The sequence below is a fragment of the Molothrus aeneus genome, chromosome 5 (genome assembly GCF_037042795.1).
Source record: "Molothrus aeneus isolate 106 chromosome 5, BPBGC_Maene_1.0, whole genome shotgun sequence".
NCBI lineage: Eukaryota > Metazoa > Chordata > Aves > Passeriformes > Icteridae > Molothrus > Molothrus aeneus.
This window is the reverse complement of record NC_089650.1, coordinates 66,240,963-66,268,594: the sequence shown is the minus strand read 5'-3', so window position 1 is coordinate 66,268,594 and position 27,632 is coordinate 66,240,963. Positions and strand designations below refer to the sequence as shown.

General features: G+C 43.1%; 1 protein-coding gene across 1 annotated transcript; it reads left to right on the top strand.

Moving 5' to 3' along the window:
• Positions 1 to 32: 32 nt before the first annotated feature.
• Positions 33 to 27,009, top strand: ITIH2 (inter-alpha-trypsin inhibitor heavy chain 2). The gene is made up of 21 exons (XM_066550103.1): positions 33 to 116; positions 1,651 to 1,725; positions 6,803 to 6,838; positions 7,566 to 7,738; positions 9,226 to 9,330; positions 9,649 to 9,811; positions 10,314 to 10,421; positions 11,145 to 11,273; positions 11,937 to 12,053; positions 13,246 to 13,414; positions 15,026 to 15,151; positions 16,133 to 16,314; positions 17,549 to 17,734; positions 18,694 to 18,833; positions 19,050 to 19,222; positions 20,294 to 20,428; positions 22,203 to 22,316; positions 23,988 to 24,186; positions 24,613 to 24,785; positions 25,653 to 25,764; positions 26,670 to 27,009. The coding sequence occupies exons 1-21, from the start codon at positions 33 to 35 to the stop codon at positions 26,815 to 26,817; spliced, it is 2,847 nt and encodes a 948-aa protein (XP_066406200.1). The 3' UTR covers positions 26,818 to 27,009.
• Positions 27,010 to 27,632: the final 623 nt, after the last annotated feature.

Here is a 27,632-nt window from a genome sequence, read left to right as displayed (position 1 = left end):
GCTGCTCTCAGGAGGAAACAAGCGGGAAGAAAATGAAGAATCTGAGCAGCTTCTTGGTTTTGTTCCTCGTTTCTGGAGTCAGGAGCTTTGATCTGGTGATTGGGGACATCCCAGATGTGAGTATTTGGAGGCAGGGCCCAGGCCTCCCTTCCCTGCTGAACTCTGGATGGAAGCAGCAGTGGGAGCAGAACTGGGTCACTGCTTCACAATTCTCTTCTACTTCCAGCTGTAAATATTTCTGATAATTGGTCTTCATTTGTCATTTGTAATGTTTTATTTAATATTATTAAATCTTATTATTATTACTATTTAATATTATTAAAGGGAGAGTGTGAGCATAAGTCCAAATTTCAGTCCCAGCAGTTTCATATTCTTACTTCAGTGTTGCCTTTTCTGGTGTGGTTTTAACCTTTAAACATTTAAGTGGGCTTCTGTATTCAGACCTTCAGCATATTTTATACCCTGTTTCCCTGGAATAAACAGAAACAGGGCACCTAGACATCTTTGTGAATGGAACCTCTGTGAACTTCAGCAAAGCTTTGTATGGAATTGGGGTTTTGTTAACAGGAATTCAAATATAGAGTGAATATCCTATTGACTTTACATTCCTCAGCAGAGGGATGAGAGGATTTATAAAAGACACCATCAGTTATTGGGATAATACTATGATGAAAAGAAGTATAGCTATAGCTTTGACTCTGAAACTGAGTCTAAATTAAAACCCCCAGGCTCAGGTGAACTACACCCATTTCCACATTGTAGTTTTGAAATATTTCTGTGAAGTCAGCAGGGATGACATGAGGCTTTCTTTTCCTTTGCAGGATCAATAAAATTCTTCAGTGAGCTGGGATATCTATTTTTCTTTATTTTTACAGCCATTTTCTTGATTCAATGAGATTTTAAAACTGGGTTTGTAATTCCCAGGAAAAATATTCCAGAACTGTGTTTCTTTCTAATTGTAGATGCCTTATCAATTTAACATCAATATGCTCAAACAATTTAAATTAATTTTGTGCAAACCTTTGTGGCTATGCTATCACATATGCTATCACATGAGTTCTTGGAAAAGAACTCATGCACTTAAACTTCTTCTATAAATTAAACTCATAATAAAATTTAATTAAGAGTGTTGCTGTGGTGTGACCCACACTTCTAAATGAGTCAGTTCAGCTTTGCACTTGGAAAAGACCTGATGTTCTTCTGCTGTCATTGGGGGAAATTTAGTTCTCAGGTATGTTGGTGTAAAACCAGAGAAAACTTCTACTGGTTTGAGCAGAAATTCTCTGAACTTGCTTTGATATCAGTGTCTGAAATGGTGTAATTTCCATGGCTAGACCCATCCTGATGATAATAATCTGCCTCTTGCTCTTTGTGGTCATTTTATGTTAAATATTACTCCTTGTTTCAGAAGGAAAGGCTGTAAAATGATGGTAAAGGTCATGATTTTACAGGAGTTTATAGAGCTGGTTGGCCACTGAGGGAAACTGAATGTGTGAGGATTTTGGTCTGAGATGGTTTGTGCTCCCCATTAGCATCCAGGGGAGGTAAATTCCCTCTGGAACTGTCCTGTAAAGTGCTAATCAATAATAAATCAAGTGATAAATCAAAGAGTAAGGCAGCAGCAACTCTTTTTTCTTCTCCCTCCTCTAGGAAGTGGAAAACCTGATTGATCTGGAAATGGATGGATTTTCCTCAAGCTCCAAGGCCAGAAATGGCAGGTACCAGGTACAGTACCCAGAAATGCTTCAAAGAGGAGGGAAGCCAGAATGCCTGGGAGCTCTCTCCAGGTGTCTTTTCCCATCTCCAGGGTTGTGAGTGTATAATCATGTGGGACCAGCTGGTTTTTATAGGCATTTATCTGGCATTGAGACTTCCATGTCTCTGGCTGAGACAAGAACTGCTGCTCTCCCCTAAGCACAGCAAGGCTTTGTTCTGTCTCTGTGCTCCTGAGCTGATAAACAATGAGATATTTGCCTAATTTCATGTCTGGGGAAAATCCCATTGAAACAGGTGAGGGTTTTCCATGAAGAAAACCTCAGACACTGGCAAGTGCAGGCTGTGAACATTCAGTCCATGCATTCATATTTAACTCTGGTCAGAGAGTGGCACTCAAGGATGAGCTGGTGGCATCTGAGCCCTGGGAAGAAAATTTGTTTGCAGCACACTGATGGGTTGCAGATTGTTTTAGTCTGTTGGCTTGGGAGACAGAAACATTTAGAGCAGTATTTCGAGTTTTTCTGTGTTTTACTTGGTAGCAATTAATGATAGTACTCATTAAATCAATTGTTTGAATGTATTAAATTTTTCATTACACTACATGAAAGAAATGATGATCAGAGTGGACCTTGTCCTCCACCAAGCTCTGGTGCTGCTTTTCTTGAGCCTGTTCAATGTAGTGAAAACGAAAGATCCTCTTGAGTAATGTTGGATTTCCCAGAGTTTTTGAAATCACACACAGGCAAACCTGATTTTCCTTTATCCTAAGGCTTTGGATGGAACTTATTGATCCCTAAAGCCTGCATAACAGTGGAAGAAAATGGCAGATTTTAGCATGAGTATGAATCAAGCCTTGTCACACTTGCCAGTCCAGTATTTAAATAATTGAATCATGATCCAAACAGAAATCCCTCCTAGCTGCACTTCTTCAGGGCATCATTTCTTTCCAATATGTCTGTAGCAGTGCCATATGTATTATGTTGCCTCTGTTCCCACAATTTCTGGGTACATAGAGGCACAGACATATGCATGCAGTAATTTACAATTCCACCACTGGTTTCATTATACCAGTTATTGTTTTTATTCCCATACATTATTTCCCATCTTTTACCTATCAAATAAATCTTTGCAAACCAGTGGAACGAAGATCTCAGCTACTCTTATATTAGTTGAGTCACAATAAAATATAATAAATTAGATTAAACTGAACTGTGTAAGTCATCTTGAGACAGCAGCCCTTGGCCAGCAGCAGGCACACAGTTATGTCCTGCTCATCATTACAGGAAGGCTGTCTCCCAAATTATTTTTTCAGCACTATGCTTTTCTGTAAAGAGCTCACCAGCCCACTGGCAACAAGGCAAAGGAGTTCCCTGCAGACCCCATGGACTGGCTCTAAACACAGAGGATGGTTTTCTAGGTACAGAGAAGGTATTCTGCTATTTTGCCCCTGAGTAATTCCCAAATGCTGTGCCTGAGGTGTGTGCATGGTCCTCGTGACCACAGCAGCAGAGTGTTCCATGGGCTGGAATGCAGCTGACCTTGTGAACCTCCATATGGTGGGGCACAGCTCTTATCTCTGTTTGGGAGACAGATAAAGTGTCTAGACCTGTGAGGCACCCTGTGAGGTGGGATGTTCTGCAGCACATTGCCCAGACCTGGGTCTGGCTGTCCAGAGGTGGGTGAGATCTCACCTTTTTCCTTTTCTGCCTGCCCCCCTCTCTTGGGTTCCCCTCCAAGAGAAGCAGCACAGGAAGGATTTGTGGAAAGAGATAGGATGGAATGATAGAACCATGGCATGGTTTGGGTTGGAAGGGAGTTTAAAGCTCATCTCATTCCAACCTCCCTGCCACGGGCAGGAACACCTTCCACACCTTCCACTGTCCCAGGGTGCTCCAAGCCCCACCCAGCATGGAACACTTCCAGGGATCCAGGGGCAGCCACAGCTTCTCTGGACATCCTCTGCCAGGCCCTCACCACCCTCACTCTGAAGAATTTCTTCCTAAATCAGCTGGTTGGAGACTCCCCCAGCTGCCAGGCTGTGAAGGGAACCAAACAGACAGGATCCATCTGCAGCACAGTGAAGACAAACTGTCTTAGATCTGGAATTTCTCTTCTTGCACCTCACAGTGAGGATGCCCTGAAAGGAATGTGAAGAGGCTGCAATGGATTTGGAATGTGTTAAAAACTGCTTAGGAAATTACAGGAAATTAGGTGAATTATGAGGGAACAGCACCTCAAAGAACTGGAAGGGCATTCCAGGTAGATCATAGAATCACAGAAACATGGAATGGTTTGGGTTGGAAGGGACCTGAAAGATCATCTAATTCCAGTCCCCTGCCATGGGCAGGAACACCTTCCAGTGTCCCAGGTGGCTCCAAGCCCTGTTCTTCCTGGCCTTGAACACTTGCAGACACCTTCTTCTTTCTGGTTTCTCCTGTGGGGCATCTGCTTTTCAACATTTTTCATGCCCCAGTAGAAAAGCAATTTCTGTCAAATGCAGAACATCTGTGACTGTGCTTTCCTTATTTTACTAAATAGCTGCAATATCCAAGCACAGTGATTTGAACAAAGATCACTGTGAAGGGTTAAATATCCATGTCCTGCACAGGTTTCAGGAGAAGATGCAGTATCTGAAGACAGAGCCCAGCATCTGTCCTTCAAACAGTTCCTGAGGCACATGTTGTCTTCATTCTGATTAGGAATTTGGCATGCATGAGATGTGGCTCAAGATCCTCTTTTTGTGCAGTCATCAGCAGGTCTGGATGTGGTTTAAAAGCCAGGATCAGCCATGAATCCTCATGCTGGAAATAGTCTCAGGTACCACAGAAGTCTCTGTTCTCAATAGTCACATCAGCAGATCCTCAGACCTGAAGTAGGATTTTCAAGGCCAGGTTGGATGGGGCTTGGAGTAACCTGATTTTGTGGAAAGTGTCCCTGGTCATGGCAAGAGAGGTGGAACTAGAGGATCTTTAGGGTTCCTTCCAACCCAAACCATTCTGTGATTCTGTGTTTCCATGATTCTGGGGTTCAGGTGCCTGAAGATAAAGGTACAGCTCTGTCCTCCTGGCCTGTTGGAGTGGCTGCCCTCTGCCACCTCTGAGTTCCCAGGGGTATGGCTGGCCCAGCCCATGTCTGATCTCTAACAGCAGCCCTGGCAGTCACTACATGTGCAGTGGTAAGCTCCCTCTCCTTCAGATACCCCCTCTTCTCCACAAAGAACCATCAGGAGGGAAAGCTGGGCATCCTGAAAGCTTTACCCACCATTCCTAAAGTGGGTCAGGAGCCCTAAGCTGAGAACCAGAAAATATCCCAAATAAAACAAAACCCCTGTCTTCTGAGGTCTTGGTCTTCATCTTTCCAAAATTAAATTTGTTTCAGTTAATGTTGGCTTAATCTTAATTTGTATTCAAGCTGTTGATGTTCCCTGTGCCAAGGGTATGTGTGGGGCCAAAAATGGTCGGATCCTTTATCAGGTGTGAAAATCCAATTCACTGTACAGTGAAGATTGTGAGGTGTGACAGGATCAGTCTGCAGAGGGTCTCTAGAGAGCCATAAACTTCCATATCCTGAAATCCCAGTCTGAATGGTTCAGAGCCTTTAGAGCCAGAAAATGAAAACCTGCATTTGTTCTCAGGCAGGGAGAAATCCTCTCCATCTGTCTTTAAAGGGTCCTTAAAATCATGTCTTTAACATGAACTTGCTACAGCATCATCATCTCTTGTACAGCACAAGATTTCCCTAGAACAGTATATTAATTAGCTTCAAGGGAATTTAACAATTGAAGAGCAATCTTGCTGTGCACCATGGAATTAAATGATGTTTTCATTAACATCTTCTGTGTTTTGGGTCCTCTTGACCCTGGACAGCTGAGCTGGCCTAGATGAGATGATAACCCAAAAGTAGATCTCTGCATTAAAAAGTTGCATCTAGGTGAGCCAAATTCCCTTTCAGGGGATTAATAGAAACATTCCTTATGTGGGGGAGATTTTTTGGGGAATTGAACAGAATTATTTGAATGGCCACAAGATGTCAGCACCTTGCCATAGAAATTTCCAAATGGAGCAATTCATAGAGCAGGGGCAAACCACAACCATTAATGAGCAATTTCGTCCAAGTAATCCATGCATAACTAATTTCCATAGGCACAAGCATGTAAATGTAAAATCGATTACATAATGGGTTTTTTAATTTATATATAGTGCATATAATACATAAATATTTTCTAATGTAAATGGCTACAAAGTGAGCTAAAGAAGTCTGGGGTTTGAGGTTTTTTCACTTTTCATAGAAACACAAAGAGAACTTTTCTGTTAAAAACAAGGGTGTCTGAGGATGACTTTCTGCCAGCATGATTTGCTTTCAGGAAGAATGTTTTTCTAAAAGACAATGTTTTCTTTAAAAATAAAATAAAAGAGGAAGAAAGCTGTCCTGTTTATGATAGGTTCTGAGGCACAGCTGGGAAATCACATGCTCCAACATCACATGTAGAAATACATTAAATAAGACAAAAGGAATATTCACACTTTTCTGGGAACTCAAACTAATTCTCATTCATGTCCAGAGAAGGGCCATGGAACTGGGGAAGGTTCTGGAGCACAAGGAGGAGCAGCTGAGGGAGCTGGGAAGGGGCTCAGCCTGGAGCAAAGGAGGCTCAGGGGGGACCTTGTGGCTCTGCACAAGTCCCTGATAGGAGGGGACAGCCAAGGGGATCAGGCTCTGCTCCCAGGGAACAGGGACAGGACAAGAAGAAATGTTGTGCAAGGGGAGGTTTGGATTGGATATTAATGAAGAATTCCTCAATGAAAGGGTTGTCAAGAATTGAAACAGGCTTCCCATGGACATGTTGGAGTCACTATTGATGGAAGAATTCAAAAAATCATGTGAATGTTTAGTGACCCTGGCAGTGTTGGGTTAATGGTTGGACTTGATCTTAGATGTCTTTTCCAAACATAATGGTTCTGTGATTCCCTATGATTCTGTGGTTCATAATCTTAGAAAACTGTTTTTAGACACTGCTCCCTGCCTTGATACAGCCAGTCATGTTTTAGCTTTGCTGAAATATCCCCTCCATATTTCTCTTTTCCAGCGGAGCGCATCTGACTGGGGGTATGATGGAGATCTGGTGAGTATTTTTCTTCCTCTGTGGTAAATATTACTGAACAAAGTGTTTTTCTGGTTAACCATTTTTTTTGGAAATCAATCCCTCTGTTTGTTCAGTTCCTTGTTTTTACTGCTGGTTGGGTATTAACCTATTTTCTTTAAACAGGGTGCTGTTTGCACAATACTATTGATATATCTGCTCTTGGAGGGAGAAGGGTATGGTAAATATGAAGAAATAAGCATCAAAACAGATTAGAAAAAGACAATGTCTTAATAAAACACTTAAATACTGTTATCCTCCTGCTGTGGTTTAACAATTTACAACACTAGGTCAGTAACCAGTGCTTCAAGTCTCCTCTATTTAGGACTTCTATGGAAAATGTGAGCTCTCTCCTCCTCATCATATGATGTTCAGGATTACTGTGTAGCTTTCCATGCTGGATTGCACTCTTTGAGTCATTCCAAGGACTGGTTGCAAGGTGAAAAGCAAGGAAAACCTTCCAGCTTAAAAAATGCCCTCTTTCAGCTGAAATGTTACAATGAACGATATTCAGGTGAATATCCTGCCACAATTTCCAGGTGAAACACGGAGATTTCCTGAACCTGAGCTCATGTCCCTTCTAGCTGCCATATTGTAAGGAGCAGCAATTAAAAAGTAGCACTGAGACTATAAAAATGGTTGATATTGTCCTCTAGGACATTTTTTCCAGTGATGCCCTAAATTTATAGAGCAATTTTGTCAAATGCAGGTGGAGGATGATGACAAGGTAGGTCTTTACAGCTACAAGGTGCAGTCCACCATCACATCCAGGCTGGCCAACACCATGATCCAAGCCAAGATGGTGAACAACGCCAGGAGGCCCCAGCCCATCATGTTTGACGTGCAAGTCCCCAAAGGAGCCTTCATTGACAACTTTACCATGTAAGTAGGGGTCAGGTGGTGTTAGAGTACAAGCCTCTCTGAGTTCCTCAGAGAGAGAGAGAGATGAATACAAGAGTTAAATTAAAACCTTTAAAAAGATTAAGATATATTAAACCACATAAATATGAAGTAAAAGTTTAAATTTTAAGTAAATAGACATATAAGTTATAATTTTAAATAAGCAGAAATATGTTTTAAGTACCTTTAAAAACTGTGTTAACTAAAGACCCTAAGGCTAAGTTTAAAGTTCAATAACTTAACTCCAAACATACCAAAAACACAGCAGAACTTTACTTACATCTCTAAAATAGATAGAACTATATGCATAAATAAATAGAACTATTCGCATAAATAAACTTATATACATAATTTTTAAGAAAACAAATAATATAATTACAGAAAGAAATATTATATACATAGTTTTTAAAGTAAAAACTAATACTACTTTCACACATTTAAAATTAAGTTTAGATTAATTTAGAAAGAATATTTTAGAATCGTGCTTTTAGCTGATTACTTGTTTTACGTATAAAAATCCTCCTGTATTAGAAAAAAGAGCAAGAAGAAGAAAAAGAGAAGAAAGAAAAAGAACAAACTATAGTTCTACTACTAAAACTGTAGTTACTACTACTGAAAACATCAGACTCTATACCAGAGAACAACTATTGCTACTACTACCACTCTTCCTTAGAACTCTGTACCAGAAAGTTTTTAACACAGACTTTAATGCCTTCAACTCTTTACCTTCAAAACTAATATATTCATACAATAACCAACTTTATAACAATTAATTAACTACTCATATCTCTTTGAAGATCCAAGGCCCAACTAATATTAAAGATATCAGCCTCATCTTCTGGAAGCATTCAATGGGCTGAGAAGGAAGCATTTGTGAACAAAAAAAGCTCTCCTTATTTTCCAAGTTCAGTGTATTTTTTGCAGGCTTTCTCAGGAGGTTCATGCATCAATCTGCCTGTCTGTCCACGTCCTTCTCTGCAGTAATTACTGAGCCATTGGTCAATATCAGCAAGAATGGACAAAAGTCTCAAACAGACTAAGCCCCCACCTTGCCAGACCAAAGGAGAGAGACCCAAAGCAGGGCCCTCACTGAACAGAAACTGGCCTGGTTCAGTATCCATTCAGAGAGGCAGCAGCCAGGTTGCTGGTCAGGAGATGCCTGATCCATGTTCCAAACAATCCATGGCATCAGGAACTGCATTCCCTGCCCAAAGCATGGGGAAAGTGTGAAGGAGCTGGAGGAGAGCAGATCCTCCTCAGAGCACAATGGTGCTGGCTACTTGAAATAAAAATCAGGTAGGGAAAAAGATAGAGCTCTAGTGAAAATCAGAATTCATTACTTTGGGGTTAAATAAGAACCTTGTTATTTCATTTCCCACCAGCTTAGATTTCACTGATGTAAACTGAAGAAACAGTCCTCGATTGTAAAGTTGTTTCGTTTGCAAGCTGACTGTGTTTCTCTCTCCTAGGGATATCAATGGTATCACATTTACCAGCCATATTCGGGAAAAATCTGAAGCCAGAAAAATGTATGCTCAAGCAAAAGCCAAAGGCAAAGCTGCTGGAATAGTCAGGTATAAACACTCTGGCATACGGGTTTTGTACTGAATTTACTCACAGGAGAACTGAGATGACCCATCCCAGGAGGGGATAGATGAGGGGGAATCCTGCAAAGGAGAATGCTTACTTACAGCAGCTCTGCTATTTAATTGTCATGGACTTAAACTGTGTTTCAGCTTTCAGCTTGCTAAAACACCCTGTGCTAGCAGACAACTGCAGCTCCCTGACAGAGGCCACAGTTAGAATCAAAAGCCTCAATCTAAACCAAAGTGCAATGAAGCTTTTCCTTCTCCTTGTATTTTCTCCAAATAACCCCACAGCTAATTTTTCAGGAGCAATGCCTTGGACATGGAAAACTTCCAAACCGAAGTAAACGTGCCCCCAGGAATGAGGATCCAGTTCCAGCTTCACTACCATGAAATGATCCGAAGGAAGCTGAGCTCCTACGAGCATGTCATCTCTGTGAAGCCAGGGCGCCTGGCCAAGCACTTGGAGGTAAAGCAGAGCTGGGGCGTGTGGGAAGAACCCCACAGATGAATCCTTGCTGAGAAAGCACCCACAGTTTTCAGGGAGGTGTTCCTGTGCATGGCCGGGGGCTTGGAACTGGATGAACTTTAGGATCCCTTCCATCCTGAGCCATTCTGTGATTCTAAGACAAATCATGGCTCTGGAGGGACAACCAGAGATCATCACCTCTCATAGGACACTACCTCATGAAGTTGGGGTTTTTGTGAAAAGCACTGTTCCAAATAAATAGCAAGTACTGTTTGTTTTCCTCCAGTCAAGTTTACACAAGAGTATAAAAATGTCAAAGCTTGTTTGGTCCTGATGTGAGTCAGTCACGATTCAGGAGATTCTCAGCTGTGTTTACAACTGGGGACAGGACACATATGTTCCTCACTAGACCAGGTTGCTGCAAAACCTGTCCAATCTGGCCTTGAGCACTTCCAGGGATGGAGCACTGCCCACAATAAATGCCCTCCCTTCCTGCCCTTAGGTGGATGTCCGCATCATTGAGCCGCAGGGGCTGCGCTACGTGCACGTTCCTAATTCACTCGGAGATCACTTCAATGGAATCACCACCATCTCCAAGGGAGAGAAAAAGGTAACCTGTGACAGACTGGAAAAAATACAAAATCTTCCATTTTCACGCTTACTCTGCACAGTGCTGCCAATTTTTTGTACCTGCTGGAAACACGAAAAAAATGTGGGAAAATCGGTCTTTAATTCCATAGCAATATGTCAGACAATATTGTTTCCTGATACTCAAATTCACCCCAATTTCCCAGTTTAGCAAATTATTTCAGAGGTACTATGTGTCTATATTAAGTCTTCTCAGGCAATTTTATGTTATCCAGTTAAAACAGAAAAAAAATACCATAAAGTCGGCATAATCAATCACATGACTAATGAAAATGTTTCCTACTACTCAATTCACAGACAGATGGCAATCCTCTTTGTTTGGGGGAAAAAAGTCAATTGGAAACCTATTAAAATGTTGATAAAATTGTGGATAGTTTCAACTAGAAAAATGTTAATAAAACCCAGTGTGTTGCTTAATAGAAGTGGTTTGCCTAGCTCCAGTTGAAATTCTTGGTGCTGTAGATGGGTCATGTGATTTGTGTCACAGTTGCTACTACTGAATCAACATATCCAGGCAAACCTCAGTGCTGTTTTTCTTCTGAAGTGACAAAGTCCATTTTCCACAAATAATGAAAGCATGAAATCAGTGAAAATCAGATAATTCATGAAGTTGTGGAGCCTCTTTGCGTCAACCACCCCCTCTCCCACAACACCCGGCTGACTGATGGTCTCTCCTCATTCCAAGGCTCACGTTTCTTTCAAGCCAACAATGGATCAGCAGAGAAAATGCCCCAAGTGCTCGTCCACGGCCGTGGATGGAAATTTTGTGGTGCAGTATGATGTGAACAGAGAAACCACGGGGGGAGAGCTGGAAGTAAGTGTGTCTGCTCAGCTGGGACCAGAGAGCTGTGAATAAAGGAATTGCTGTCCTTCAGCAAACTGTGCTAAACTTCATCCTTCAGGGAAATAAGCATGAGGACAAGCTCTGTATCCAATTGAAAGAACAGAGGGATTTTAAGTGGGCAGAATGGATTTATTTAATTTATGACTAAGACATGGGCTTACATATAGCAGGAGAAGATTCCTGTCGTGTCCAAAAGCCAATGTCTTTATACCTGGCAGCACTCTGGTGATTTAATGTAGAATCAGAGGATGGAGTCATTGGATGTTGTACCAATACATCACAAGGAGACAACCAGAACATCACTATTTTTATGTTAACATGAAGCTGAGTTATGAGGTTGAATTATTACAGGCAGAACAGTCTTTTTCAAAGCATTTTTCATTCTTCCCTATGCTAGGGCATAGAAGTTGTCTGAGAACCAGGCTCTGCTTTTATTGAATAAAAATTGTGTAAGGCTACAGAGACGTGCAGAGATGAAAGTTAAAACTGGCCAATAAAGAAGAGAAAAAGACAAAAGGGAAAAATAATTAGCTCATTAAGAGAATAAGAATTTTCTGCTCTGTCGCTGTCTTGAGTTTTCTGAAATCTTTGCTATAGCTCATTTCACTGGGATTTTTTTATTTTATTTTACAGATTTTCAATGGCTATTTTATTCACTTCTTTGCTCCAGAAAATCTTGATCCACTGCCCAAAAATATTTTATTTGTTATAGATGTCAGTGGCTCAATGTGGGGACTGAAAATGAAACAGGTAAGTGTTTGACCTCTGGTGCAAAATGATTGTCCTGCCAACTTTCCCCATGTGCTTTACCCTGCAGTTTTGCAGCACACTGGCACACAAAATTAGCAGCTTAATTTGGAGAATATTTGGAACCAAAGATTTCATGATTTTACCCCATTATTTATAATGCTTTTCCCATGTTTTAAGGAAGAGGTGGTGCCAGATTTTAACTCTAAATTTAAATTTTAAAGGACAGATCAAAAAATATTTTGCAAAGGCTCTGACCCCTTTTTCTCTAATGCTCCATACTGAATTCTGGGAAAGTCTCAATGGGAATACTATATCCCTGCTTTCCAAACATGGATGAATTGTTGACAGCCCTCTGAAGACCACTAAGGATTGTTTAGACAGCATAACCCATAAAGGGGGAAAAAATGTTAAAATGAGATATTTTAGTCTGCAAGAGAAAATGCCTCAAGAAAGATAATCAGCCTCCAAATATGCAAACAATTTTTCTGAAAGGGAAACTCATCAACTTACTTTCATGCCCAGACAGGGTAGAATAAGATGGAATCAAATGGATTTGCAGCAGGAGAGGTTTATCTCATATATTAGGGAAAACGCTCTAGGTCTGAGTGAGGAGTCTGGGAGATTGTGTATCACGTGTCACTGAAGGGTTTTAAGAACTGACTGGACAAACATTAGCTGGGGATCATCCAGGTATATTTGAATTTCCTTCAGAGCATAATAGTAAGGCTTGGCAGATTGCTTCCTTGGGGAAATCAGTGCTGCAAAACTGGGATGCAGGTTAATTGTCTCTTGTTTAAATCACACATCTTCAAAGAGATGTTACCCAGCCTGAAACAACTGCTTTGCAGACAGAGCTAAGTCTTCTGAGCTGATCCCAGCAGTTGCTCTCTCCTGAACCACAAATGTTTCTCCCTTTCACTTCACTCTGTGTTAGCAGGAGTTAAGCAAGCTGAGCCATGAATTTATCCTTCCTATTCGCAATTATTCGGTGTTTCTTTGGTGAAAATTTTGACATTATGCAAGAAGTGCAAAACAAATTTTAAAAGAGAGATTTGGATAGCAGATTCTAACTTGGATTTCAGTGCTCATGCACTTATTGCTCATAGGCTAATATTTTCCTGTGGTCACAAGTTAAGAAGAGGTTTTCATAAGCAAGAAGGATAAACCTGTCTTCTCTTAAACTTCTCCTCAGACCATCGAGGCCATGAAGGCAATACTGAGTGAGCTCCGTGCTGCTGACCAGTTCTCCCTGATCGACTTCAACCACAACGTCCGGTGCTGGAGGGACAATCTGGTCTCAGCCACCCCAGCACAGGTGGAAGATGCCAAGAAGTACATCCAGACAATCCATCCCAATGGGGGTATGAGGTTTTGATTGTAGGGCGCTCACAGAAGTTGCATCTCATAGGAATGGGTATTCACAGAGTATTCCTAAAAAAAAGAGTCTGACTCCCAAAATAGAAAAAGCATGCCTAAAGGAAGAGCAAGAATTGCAGTTTGTGCATTAGGGGATGGGATGGCATTCCTTCTATGGCAGATAGACCACCAGCCACAGAACAGCTGCCTTTAATCTATCTTACCTCCCACCTCGGAGATCCCAAACACCACTGAAAGATGAAGTCCATCTCATAGGCCTGGATGAACAGGCAGATGAAATATTCCCTAAGCAGGGAATCACAATCATTTTTCCTGGTCTGGCAGGCAGCTGAGTGTGAGCCAGCAGTGTGCCCAGTGGCCAGGAAAGCCAATGGTGTCCTGGCTGGGATCAGCAGCTGTGTGGCCAGCAGGACCAGGCCAGTGACCCTCCCTGTGCTGGGCACTGGTGAGCCCACACCTGCAGTCCCGTGTTCAGTTTTGGGCCCCTCTCAACAGGGAGGACATTGAGGGGATGGAGCATGTCCAGAGAAGGGCAACAGAGCTGGGGAAGGGGTTGGACCACAAGTCCTACAAGAAACAGCTGCAGGAATTTAAGGACATGATTTAGTGGTGGACTGGGGTTAATGGTTGGGCTCAATCTTAGAGGTCATTTCCAACCTTAAAGATTCAATGATTCTATGAGCTACTAAATGCCATGTGGGCAAACTGTTTATCCTCTTTGTGCCTTCATTCCCTGTCTGATAAACAAGGACAGATGCCTTTTTCAGCTGCACAGTTCTTTGGAAGGGGCTTATGATGATTTTAATCTGCCACTCTCTGAAGTGCAGTTCTGGATTTGTTATTCTGTTATTTGTGCATCAGTAGTGTGGAGAGACTCCCCCTAACATCAGAGCCTTCTGGTGCTGTGGTAGCTTCATCTCCAGAAGTTTTCACTACAATGAACATGAAGTTATAGACTTGTCCAAAATCATCAGTGGATTGGAAATAGGAAACCAAGCTGGATATATGAGTGACTCACTTTTTTACCCCAAAAGAATTGACAGATAAGCTTAGAGATCAGCTCCCATCCAGCAAAGCCAGTTTAAATGCAGCATTTTATTGTCTTATCTCTGGAGCTGGTGACTTATTTCTTTCTTGACCAAAAAATATACCTATTTGCTGTCTGCTCAGCCTTCAGGTTTCTGTTCCTCTCATTCTGATTTCTTACTCTGCTCCTTCTGTGTCACAAATCAAACCTTAGATAAGCTCAGCAAACATATACCTCTCATTGTCCAAGGAATGGGCTGATGGCCAAAACAGGAAGTTTTTCCATGCTCTCATTCAATCACCTGCCTGCAAACCCAGTAATTCTTCCCACACCAAGTAGTTCCCAACACCACAAATGGTCACACTGGAATTAGTGAGGGGGAGTGGAGGAGCCTCATGAGGACAACAGCCTGGGATGAAAAAGGGAACCTGAGTGCAGAGACATCAGAGAGGAGGGCTTTTGCTGCTTTGATCTCAGCTCTTGTCCCTCTTAACTCCACTAGAATCTTAGAGCTGATCTGGATTCAACAAGAATAAAAAACTTGTTTTCTTCATTGTGTCTTTGACAGGCACAAATATCAATGAAGCTCTTCTCCGAGCCACTTTCATCCTGAACGAAGCCAAAAGTTTAGGCATGTTGGACCCAAACTCAGTTTCCATGATTGTACTGGTATCTGATGGAGACCCAACAGTAGGTAAGGATCCTGCTTTGGGTGAGAAGAAAGGCTGGTGGGGTAAGCCTGAGAAAAGCAACAAGTAGACAATTTGGCAGTAAGTTTAAAAAATTCCATTCATCTTTCTTCCAATGCCTTCTGCTGCCCTTTTGCCAAGTGCTAGAAGTGCCATGGGGCTTTGCACAGAAGGTTTCAAAAGATGAGCAGCTTATTGTGCAATTTACAGAAGTGCACAAGTCCTGTAGGACAGGTTATCAAAACAACCTTAGAGAAATTGTGCTTTTGAGCAACCTGGTCTAGTGGGAAGTGTCCCTGCCCATAGCAGGGGTGTTGGTACTTGATAATCTTTGAAATTCCTTTCAACACAAACCATTCTATGATCCTATGATTGTACAAAAATTTCCTCTTCCTCTCAGCTTAGCCCACACAGATCTGTGGAGTCACAAGGATAACATCACAAGCAGGAAAAGAGAATGGAAAACAAACTAATTTGGATTGAATTTGGTACAGGTCAAAGCAATTGCTGACTTGAAGATGTCAGGTCCAAAAATCTGCCATTAAAAATAAGCCTAAATGTTCTCTGTCATCCCAATGATGACAGAGAACATCTTAAGTATGAGAAACAAAGTAAAGTCTTCATGGAGATGTCTTAATTTGCAGAGAGCTTGAATTACTAATTTTGGGAGAACGCCAGATGTTCAAAAATTTCAAATCCCTCTAGGATTGAAAGAGACTAAGAGTCCTGAACATACAATGAAAACACATCATACATCAAAAAAAACTGTCCAAAAGGATCATCTTCAGTGCAAACACTTTGTTAATCTCTATCCAGGAGAAGCTCAAACGTTGCTGTAGGCAATGGAAATCTGGCATTGAGCTGGCTGCCTGGATTTCCCGAACGTCCAGAGAGAAACCAGAGACACAGGGAGAGCAGGAACATGCTCACCTTGGTGGAGACTTTCCTGTTGCTCAGGTGAATGTCACCCTTTCTGTGTCTCCAAGGTGAGCTGAAGCTGACAACCATCCAGAAGAACGTGAAGCAGAGCATCAAGGATGAATTCTCTCTCTTCTGCCTGGGGATTGGGTTTGATGTAGATTACGATTTCCTGCAGAGGATCGCAACCGACAACCGCGGCATGGCCCACAGGATTTTTGGAAACCAGGAGACTTCTCTCCAAATGAAGGTGAGTTTCTGCCTCATTGCCTCTGAAACTCTCCTGTTCTGTTCACAGCTGTAGCTCCACTAGCAAGAAGTTCTCAAAACCCATAATTTCTTCTGGAGAGTCCTGCAAAATATCAATCATATTTCAACTCAAGTGATCCTAGTTACAGTTTTAATAATATCTATAACACATACTTTGCTTCCTTGTGTAAGATTAATTTCTATAAAACAGCCTTGACTACAAAAAAGATTTTCTGAATTAAAATTAAGGCTTGGATGTTACTTTAGGCCATTTCATCACTAACAAAACCCCTAGATATAAATGCTAAATGATAATCCAGACTTAGCCAATGCAAGAAAAAGTTCAACTCTCTCTCTGGCTCCAAATCAGTGAGCGGGAATTGCTGCTGATTAAACCCTGACATCCTTATACTGTAACTGTTCCCTGATTTCACCATCTACACAAGAATTAGGTGGGGAGTAGCTGTGTCTTAGAGTAGCCCAGAGCTGTGTGTGGGATTCAGGCCCACATACATCTGTGCTCAAGACTTTTAGGTCTGGAAACAACAAAACCCATGGACTTCTGACCATCCTTTGACGTTCACAAGACTTGGATCAGATATTCTTGCTCTACCCACTTAAAAGTATGCCAAATATGAAGTCTGCATTCAACGAGATGAGGAAATTTGTGGTATTTGCTGGGTCCCCAGGATGAATGAGGAAATGATGAATCTGACTCCATGTTCTTAGAAGGCTATTTTATTATTTTATGTAATGATATGTTATGATATGATATGACATGACATGACATGACATGACATGATATGATATGATATGATATGATGCTATACTAAAACTATACTAAAGAATAGAGAAAGGATACAGATAGAAGGCTACAAAGAATGACAATCAAAACTCATGACTCTCTCTTCCAGAGTCCTGACACAGCCTGACCATGATTGGTCATTAAATTGAAACAATTCACATGTTGGATAAACAATCTCCAATCACATTCCAAAGCAGCAAAACACAGGAGAAGCAAATGAGATAAGAATTATTTTCCTTTTTCTCTGAGGCTTCTCAGCTTCCCAGGAGAAGAATCCTGGGCAAAGAGGATTTTTCAGAAAATATGATGGTGACAGAAATTCCCTCTTTCTCCTTAGAGCTCCATCTTTTGTTGCCTGCTGTCCTTTCAGTAAGAGCGGCCTTGCAAAAGAATCACTTCAAATTCACTTCTCTGCCTCCTTCCCTCTCAGAATTTCTACAACCAGGTCTCCACCCCACTCCTGAAGAAGATTCAGTTCAACTACCCCCAGGAGTCAGTGTCAGACGTCACTCAGAGCAGCTTCCACAACTACTTTGGTGGCTCAGAGATCGTGGTGGCCGGGAAGGTGGACACAGAAAACCTGCAGCACTTGGAGAGCATCGTCACAGCGACTGCAGTGAGTGGAGGTGTCCCTGGGACACCTGCCCAGGGGGTTTGGGCTGCTCCATTCCCTCCTGTATGCAGTGTTTCTGCTGAAGGTCAATGCCCAGTGGAGGGTTTTTCCCTCTTGGGTTCTGGGTGGGAACATGGGGATACTCATGGGGAGATTGTTCCAATAGTGTTTCACAATAGCTTCAAGCGCAGCCACTTCCTGCAGCCTGCCAGAGGAACTTCCTGCTGATAAATGTACCAAAAAGATTAAATCCAGACAAAAGTATGGATTTTCCTTCATGCTTTGTGGAGATGCAGGAGTGATCCCCTAAGGTAACTCCTGTCTGAACTTCCCACCATCAGGGAGTTCAAGCTGGTGGATCTACAGCATATCAAGACCTAGCACTGCCCTTTTATGTGTGATGAGCCTTTCCCCATGTTTTCAGGGCTGCTCTTCCAGGTGGAATGGGATGGGAATATTACACTGAGACCCTTCTTTCTGAGGAGGAACAGAATTATCTGCACTCTTACAGGGCTTAGGAGTTATCATTTGTCAGCTGTTGGAGAAAACCCAAACATCTTCAGTATTTTTTCCTGCCAAAGCCCAGTGCAGTCCAAGGGCCTGTGTGAGAAAGTAGAATTTGGTTGGTGTTCTTCAGTGGGACTGGATGTGAAAAAGCCTGAGGAGAGGATTACAGAGCTCTGTTGAGAGCCTCTTCTTTTGGCATGAGGTAGCACCTCTTGGGCTACTGTTAACAGCTCCTTGAACTACCTTAATCCACTGCCACTGAAGTGTCTTTAGCAGAAGGACCTCCTGCTGCACCTTCCCTCTCTATTGCGGTCAGGCCAACAGTGCTGGGACTTTCTGATCTAGAAGTGACCAAGGGCAGAGCCAGAGTGGGTCCTTAACATCAACCAAGAGGGGAATTCAAGGCACCCCATTCTCCTGGCTCCAATCCCTTATCTTTTTCTCTCTCTGCACAGGCAAACGCAGAGCTCGTCATGGAAACCCTGAGAGATGTTGAAGAGCTGGATGGATTCATGAAAAAGGACAAATATGCAGATCCTGACTTCACCAGGAAGCTGTGGGCCTATCTGACTGTCAACCAGATGATGGCAGAGAGGTGAGGAGCAATGTGCTCAAACAGGCCTGGCTGTGGGGCTGAGGGAACGAAATGATGGGGATTCACTTTATGAAGCCTGAGTGAGAGCCATGGAACAGCTCAGGGTTAATCCCCTCAGCCTTTCCCCTTGGCTCTGTGGCCCCTCCATGACAGAATTGCCCTGGCAGCTGCCCTGTGGAGCTTCTAACCAGGGGTTCTGCTTCTGTTTCCACCCAGAAACGCAGCCCCCACTGCAGCTTTGAAGAGGAACATCACCAAATCCATCCTGCAGATGTCTCTGGACCATCACATTGTCACCCCCTTCACAGCCATGCTGATAGAGAATGCTGAGAAGGATGAGATAATGCTGGCAGACCAGCCCAAAGACCCCAGGAAGGGCTGCTGCCCAGGTCAGTGTCTCACTCTGACCATTACTGTGTCTTTCATGTTGTGTGAAACAGCCTCTGGTCTGAATTAGGGACACAAGGATGAAGATCCTGCAGAGGTGTGACCTGTGCAATCTTCAGCCCTGCTGTTCTCCCCCAGCTCTGTGGGGGGATAGAATGTAAGGAAATGAAGATAGTGCAGAAGGTAGTCTCACTCTGAGGAGTTGCAGCTGTACTGATCACCAAAGATTAGGAACAGGCCTGCCCTTAACAGGCCACAGCTGTGTCTAATAAGGATAAGTGCTATAAAAGAGTGGGTTAGCTGGGTGAGGAGTGGCTTCAAGTTTGTTGGCTGTGCTGTGAGGAAGAAAGAGTCAGAGTCAGTGCTGCAAGGAGATGCCCATGAGAAATCACTGAGAAGGTATGGGAGCTTTGCAATAAGATACCAACGTGGCTCCTCCTTCCCCTTACTTCTCTTCAGAGCAGGGTCAGTAGATGTGAATGTCAGCCCAGCACATCAAACAAACCAAGTTTCATGGGTTAAGATCATGTTGCTTTATGAACTGAATGGGAGAGAGACAGGACAAGTTACTTTGTGCTGTCTCCATCATGGCAAAGGCAGAGAGTGCTCTAGTCCAGAGGAACATGGTCACAGATATTAAATTATTGCACTTCTCTGAAACCTTTATTCACATGGGTCATCCCAGAGCACGCAGGAAGAGTCCTGCCTTTTCTCAGGCACCTCAAACTCAGGACCCAAGTCAGCTTTTTTGTTGGCAAAACACTTCAGCCCTTACCTTGGAGGCTTTGCTGAAGTGGGAGCTGCTCTCATGAATGAGAGATAAAAAGCCAGGCTCCATTTTTTTCACTGCTAAGTCATGGTGAGCTATCTACCCTCATAAGTCATATTTCGTTGGTGAAGATACTGGAGCAAATCCATCCTTATGGCATTACACAAATCCATTGTAAATGGTGTTGCACCTACTTTAGATTGGTATAACAACATCAGGCTTTTATCTACTGCAATGCTCTAAAAATTACACTATTAAATATGTCAGCACTTACAGAACCCTAATTGTGACTGTCATCTAATAGGAACCCTGGGATTAACTCCAAATGCACCCAATAACAACAAAGGGATCCCAGCCTGGGCCAATGTCACAGCTGTGCCAGTCAGCTTCATGCCTGAGCAAAGGAGCCCACCAGTGTCCTCTCTGAGCATCAACAGAGGTAACACCTACAGCATTTCTCTGCCAAGAACCCCAGACACACCAGTACTCATCACTTAACCACTCACCACCATCCCTGGAAGTGTTTCAGGCCAGGCTGGATGGCATTTGGGCAGCCTGGTCTAGTGGAAGTTGTCCCTGCCCCTGGCAGGGGGTTGGAACAAGATGCTCTTTAAGGTCCCTTCCAACCCAAGATTTTTCTTTGTAAATCATGGAGTAATTTTGGTTTAGAATAGATGAACCTGTAAAAATATGCTGTAAGCTACAAGGATGAAGCTATTTTGGATCCTAATAGGACCTAAAGTGACCTCATAAGCTCCTGTGTGCCTCCCTGATGCTGGGGCTGTTTGCTGAGCTTAACTTTAGCTTCTCTGCAGTAGCAAAGTTGCCTTCATTGTAAATGACAGATGAAAGCTATTGTGGAGTTACTGCTGTTGTAAATGGCAGATAAATGTTCTGCGGTAGATAAAAATCTCTGAGTGCACTGGTGACTGATGGATCCTGTTAACTCTTGGGCCTTTGCCACAGTTTAGTGGCAGTTTATTTGAGCAAGCCAGCTGTGAGAACCACTGCCCATAAACACGGTGTTGCTACAATAACTCTCTGTGAGATGTGTGTATTTATGTAGTGATTTCACAAAGAGCTCTCAAACTCCTTCTCAGCACAGGGAAATGCCAGACACCACCAAGCCAGCAGGAGCTGGGCAGAGCTCTGCACTGCAAGGCAAGGCAGGAAGCAGCTGCCTTCAGTGATGTTTGTCTCATTTGAGGTGAATTTTAAGGAGCATATGAATTTCTGAGGGGCCCAATCCTATCAGGTTGTGTGAAAAATGCATGTATTTTATGATTGGCTTTTTGCAAATATTAAAATGAATATTATATGTGTTGTGTTAGAAAGTAATGCTGTATTAATTCTCTTAAGTAGTGTAGTAAATATGGTTTTAGGTTATAACAAAATGTTAAAATAGAAACTAAGCTATGTAGGAGACTTTTTTTAAAGAAAGGACTTGCAGCAGATAGCAGCCACAGGACACCTGAATCTTTCAGAGAAAAAGAATTTATTGCCCTCTTATCAGAAGAAATGAACTTCTTCCCTCCTCGAAGGCGCTGTTAGGATTCAGAGGAAGAAGCTGACACTGACCAGACAGAATCCTGTGTTTGAATGGAATTTATTCATCATGGATGAGGTGTATGAATATGCAAAAGGTTATTGTTTTTAAGGGTTAATCCTCTGTTAACGTGGGTCCGTTTTTGGGCTCATTTTGCCAGGAAAGGTACCCAGACGTCCATAACTCTTTGTCTCTATTGTCTCATATTGTCCTAATTCAAATTGTCCAAATTATTATTACTCTAATTGTATTGCTATTTTTATGACCATTTTATTACTATTAAACTTTTCAAATTTTAAGAACAAGTGATTGGCATTTTTCACAGGTTGTTAAATATACTGTGAGAACCAGTCCTGGATTGTATTCCTCAGTGGGATTAGCAGGCAGGATGTGTTTTTAGCTGGCATCACTGCATTTGGCAGCTCTCAAACCAGGAATGTCACTTCCTTCCCTTAAACCAGGGAATTGTATGAGGAGGAAATGTCTGAGGGCCTTTTGTGAGGAACATCTGAGAACTTTCTTAGCTACCTTAGGGTGGAAAGGGCCCTCATTTTACTATGAGGAATCCCAGAAAGTGCTTCAAAATCCTTTTGAGAAGCTTTTGTGTCTCTCCCCTCCAGTGCAGGTGCTGACCTGCTTCTCACACTTGTTTGTTTCTGTGTTTCAGTGGACAATGACCCACATTTCATCATCCACCTGCCCAAGAGCCAAAGGAACATCTGCTTCAACATCAACTCAGAGCCTGGGAAGATCCTAAACTTGGTTTCTGATCCTGGCACTGGTAAGGGAGTAAAACATGGCTTATTTTACAGCACAAACTTTTTCTTTTGGGTCTGAAAGGTGTTTGGAAGGACCAGGGGAATTGCCTACGGAGGGGATTGTGTGCTGGCAGGAGTGTGAGCAGCAAGCTGAGGAAAATGGTTATTTTCCTCTACATCTGGATTATTGTGTCCAGTTTGGATCTTGCCAGTTCAAGAGAGATGTTGAAAAACTGGACTGAATTCAGTGGTGGCCATCAAGATTTTGGGGCTGGAGCAGAGGACAGAGAGGGAGGGGCTGAGACAGCTGGGTTTGGTCAAACTTAGGAAAAGAAGTGGTGGATCCATGGTGGGTCTTGTTGGTGTTCTCAACCTTGTGATCAGAAGGTGAAGGTGAAGCCTTGCACATCTCCAAGGTGCACAGCTAAGGGACAAGAGGCTGCAGAAACAAGGTGAAACTCAGAGTAGAAATGAGCTGCTGGGGAAAACCCTTTCACTGTGAGGATGGCCAAACACAGAGAAAGGAGCCAAGATCATGGAATAGCAGGACAGTTGGAGTTGGCGAAGACCATAAAGATTATGAAGTCCAAATTTTAACCCAGCACTGCCAACTCCACCACGAAACCATGTCCCCAGGCATCACATCCACAGGATTTTTTAAGATTTTCAGGGATGGTGACTCTACTATTTCCCTGGGCAGCCTGTTCCAATGACCACCCTTTCAGTGAGGAAACTTTCCCTAATATCCAATCTAAACCTCCCATGGCACAACCTGAGGCCACTTCGTCTTGTCCTATGCATCCCTTACCCTACACCTGAAGGGCTTTTGCTCCCACTCCCAGCAAGATCTAGCAGCAATTCCCATCAGATTATTGTGCTAAGGGGTGTCTCGGGTAGCAGGTTGTTAATTGCTGCTCTGAGATGTGCAGGATGTCTCTGCTTCGGCCCGCGCGGCTGAAGAACGAGTCTGGACTCTTCACTTTTTGGTCTTGAAGTTGTTTATTAATTCTTATCTATAAAATTTTCTTTCTGCCTAGAGGAGCTCTGCTCAGCAGGGCAGCTACAGGCACTCTGACTGCCCCCAAGGCAGTGTTGTCTTTTTATACTAAAAACTACATATAACATATTTATACTCGATTCCCAATACTTATCAATTATGTTAGACAGTGCACTTCTACTCTAAACCAATCCCAAAGTGCCAGCATCACTGCAGAAAATGGAGAACAAGAAGAAAGAAAGGCTGAACATGCCCAAGTTCCTCCATTTTGTCTCCATAACCCCCATACCAAAAATCCTAAAATCTACATTTTCACCCTGTGATCATTTTGTTATTACAGTATTCAAACCTCTGTGACTTTCAGGTCCTCATACAAAGCTGGCAACTTGCTCCAGGGGTCAAAATCAAATCCCCAGGTGTTCTGGGCTGTGTGCCAGGGTCTCCAAGCCCCCTGGCGGGGTCCTCAGCAACTCTGGACACCTGGAGGGATGCACTGAGTTCCGACAGGGGTGAACAGTAGCAGCCAGGCAATTTAATAAGTTATTCTCTTCTCTTGGCTGGAAAAATGAGAAAAACAGGGCATCAGAAGGGTTCCTGTTTCTATTGATCTCATGGTGCTCCCTGTTGAGATCAGAACTCCAAGTCTCCAGGCAGTGCTCCAAGACTGAGGCAACGTTTCCTTCTCTGCTCTTCACAGGAGTTGTGGTCAATGGGCAGCTCGTCGGGGCCAAGAAAGCAGAGAATAAGAAACTCAACACATACTTTGGCAAGATTGGGTTTTATTTCCAAAAGAAAGGCCTGAAAGTGGAGATAAGCACAGAAAAGATCACGCTGAAAGATGGCTCATATGCCATCACACTGAGCTGGGCTGACACAGGGCACATCATCCGCAAACAGTGAGTTGAGCATTTTTCACCTGCTCCCACCTAATTCTGTTTGAGATACCCTCAGGGTTCCTGCCATGCCTTGACTCACATCATCCAGGAGAGCTTCCCCTGCAGATTAACAGCTGTCAGCCATGCTGGACACCCTACAGCACTGTTTAGGCAACAGGACCACATCCAAAGTGTGTATTCACTGCAGAAAGAGTTTAAATTTGTAGGGGAAATGAGGTTGCCTCAACATGGAGGTGAAGTGTCTGTTTATTAGGCACTGTCCTGCCAGAATGCTGGGTACCACTCCCAAGGCTCAGGGCTTTTAATGGATCCTCTGACATATCTGCCATCCCTGTGGGATTGTTCTGGATGGGTGAATCTCAGAGGGTTGGGAGCTGTTGTGTGGGCAGATGAACTGACCCTGCCCTTTTGGTCCTTCTCTGCCAGGCTCCTCATATCTGTGAAGAAAGAAAGCAACGTTACCATCACTGTGGGGGAGGAGATGTCCTTCATGGTTTTGCTGCACCGTGTGTGGAAGAAACACCCAGTGAATGTTGACTTTCTGGGGATCTACATTCCCCCAGAAAACCAGTTCTCTCCTGCAGCCCATGGGCTGATAGGTAAGGGCTGGGGAGTGGGAATGGTGGGACACTAGGAAGGGGTTTTGCTAGATCTTGGAGGGAATTTTACAGAATCACAGGCATAAATATCCTGGGTTGGAAGGGCCCCACAAGGAGTCCAGCTCTTGCACAGGATGCTCGCAAGAATCCCATCATGTGCTTGACAGCATTTTCCAAATGCTCCTTAACTCTGGTTTGGTGCTGTGACCACTTCCTGGGGAGCCTCTTCCAGTGTCCAACCACCCCCTGAGTGAAGAACCTTTTCCCAATATCCAGCCTAAACATCTCCTGGCACATCTTCATGCTGTCAATTTGTTGGTGACTGTGTCCTAATGGAAAAGCTGTGGAAAGTATTCAAAATATCCTGTAATGTCCTGGAAGCCCCAAGGACATAGTGGAACAGCAAGGACCAGGAGATTATTCCTTATTCCAGCTGGGGGGGAAGTTTTCAAAACAGACCTGATTAGACTTGGTGACACTGAGACAGGACTTTCCCTGCTTGGCTAAACTGCTGCACGTTGAAAATAAAAAGACTGAAACAAACTCCTCAAAACTTTCTGAGGAGATTTCTGTGCAAACACCTGTAATCAGCTCTTCCCTAAATGACAGCCCTTTCTGGCTGTGGTATAAAACAAAAACAAAGCCTCAGTTTATAAGGCAAATCTACCTTCTGATTCCTGGACCCATGCAGAACTCCTTTTGAGGAGCAGAGGTTGTTTTCCCAATTAGTGAGAGACAATGCCCCATGATCCATGCAGGATTGGTTTGCCTGCTGGAGCTAGTTTAATTTTCCAAAAGTGCCTGGCAGCTGCTGACATGGAGCTTCAAAGGTCAGGGCACACAAACAGCTTTAAACTCTCCCTGCAGGTCAGTTTGTGTCTGAACCAGGAGTGTCAATCCACCACCAAACACCTGGGCAAGCTCCAGAGAAACCACAAGCCATCATGGAAGTGAAGGGCAACAAGTTCACTGTTACGAGGTAGGAATCATGTGATTTATTGCTCTCTTTCCAAATCAGTTCTGTCCTTGGAGTTGCCCAGCCTGGAACCCCCCAGAACAGGCCCATGAAGTCACAGAACTGTAAAATTAATTGCATTTTGTGGTTATTTCCACTTCCTGCTGGTGAAGACACCTCTCCCCACTTTGGAAGAACAGCAGCAATATTGAGCAGTCTCGGAATTTCTGCTGGTCAGAGTGACCCCAAGATGTGTTAGAAAGTCTCTTTTTCCCAGCCTGGCACTCTAAGAGGGAGTCAGGATTCTTCTGTTCTTGTTCTCAAGGTTGTTTATTGTTTCTTATCTATAACATTCTTTCTCTGGCCTGCCAAGGTCTGCTCAGCAGGACAGACAGAGGCACACGGTGTTGTCAGTGCACCTCTGTGTTTGACAGAGGCACCTTTGGGGTGGTATTTTCTTTTTATACTAAAAACTACATGTACATTATTTACAATAATTTCCCAATACCTATCACCTATGTTAGACAGTGTGTTCCTACTCTAAACCAATCCAAAAGTGCCACCATCACAGCAGAAGATGGAAGCCAGGAAGAAAAGGAGAAAGGACATGCCCAGATCCTCCATCTTGCCTCCTGGACCCCCATTCTAAAACCCCCAAAATTCTACATTTTCACCCTGTGATAAATTCACTATCATTCTACTTAAAATTTGTGGCTTGTAAATCCTCATATAAGGTTGTTAATTTTTTCCATGGGTCAAGATCAAAGGCACAGAGGGGTCTTGGGCTCTGTGCCAAGGTCTCTGAGCCCCCTGACAGGGGCTCGAGCCATCCAGGAGAGCCAGAGGGGTGTCCTGGGTTCTGAGAGAGCAGGATGTCTCCATGTCTCTTTGCCATGTTTGACCCTCCTTTGGGTGTCCTCGCCTTGCAGGGGTGTGCAGAAGGACTACAGGACAGACCGTGTGCTGGGGACAGACGTGCTGTGCTGGTTTGTGCACAACAGTGGCAAAGGCTTCATAGATGGCCACTACAGGGATTACCTGGTCCCCCACCTCTACAGCTTCATGAAGGAACCCTGAATGCTCCAGTTTAGTACAAAAAATTCCCATCTTCTCCTTCATGCTCAAACAACTCCTCTGAGCAGCAGCTGTCACACCAGGCTGACTGAAGGCAACCCCACCACTTTTTGTTTTATTGGTGTTTTAAAGACATGTAAACTCCCTTTTCTGCTGAGAAATTAAATCTGTAATAAAGTGACATGCTGGGTTGGAGGAGGTGTCTTCCTCTTGCTGTGTCTGATTTAATGGGCTGTAAATTGCATTAAAAATTTCTATTTTCTAATATCCATTTCATAGTAGAGTTGTAACAGTGTTGTGGCCCCTGCAGTGTAGGTAACACACCACGACCAGATTTAATATGTATTTAATATAATATTTAATATGTGCTTAATACTTATACCTTTATGTTTCCAGACCACTGGGGAAAATATAAGTTCATACAATGTTGGACTGGGCAAAAAGAAGGATGTGCATTAAGTAAAGGAAATTTAACAGAGAAGGAACATGGGTCTGGAATGGGTGTCATGAGAAGTCTCCAGTATTTAAAGATGGATTAACCAGTGATGATGAGGGTCCTTGATATAATTGTTGCTGCTATATTGGCAAGAAATTAATTAGATGAGTCTTAGACAGCTTCCAGCCCTTTTGTGAAAATTCAACATCAGAATGGGGCTTCACACAGATACAAGTCTTTGAAAGTGGGAAACACTGACACTATATAGAAATAATCATCAGTAGTAAAAGTTTCCCTTCCAGGGGCCTTAGCTCCCAAAAGATCGCTTACTTTTCAGGAGTATTCAGCAATGAATGAGATCAGTAGTGAAACAAATATATCA

Excerpts from the sequence above, each read along its gene's own strand:
- ITIH2 (XM_066550103.1), top strand. The coding sequence starts at position 33 with ATGAAGAATCTGAGCAGCTTCTTGGTTTTGTTCCTCGTTTCTGGAGTC. Across the intron at positions 6,839-7,565 it reads GGGGGTATGATGGAGATCTG|GTGGAGGATGATGACAAGGT; the intron begins GTGAGTATTTTT and ends TGTCAAATGCAG. Across the intron at positions 13,415-15,025 it reads GACAATCCATCCCAATGGGG|GCACAAATATCAATGAAGCT; the intron begins GTATGAGGTTTT and ends TGTCTTTGACAG.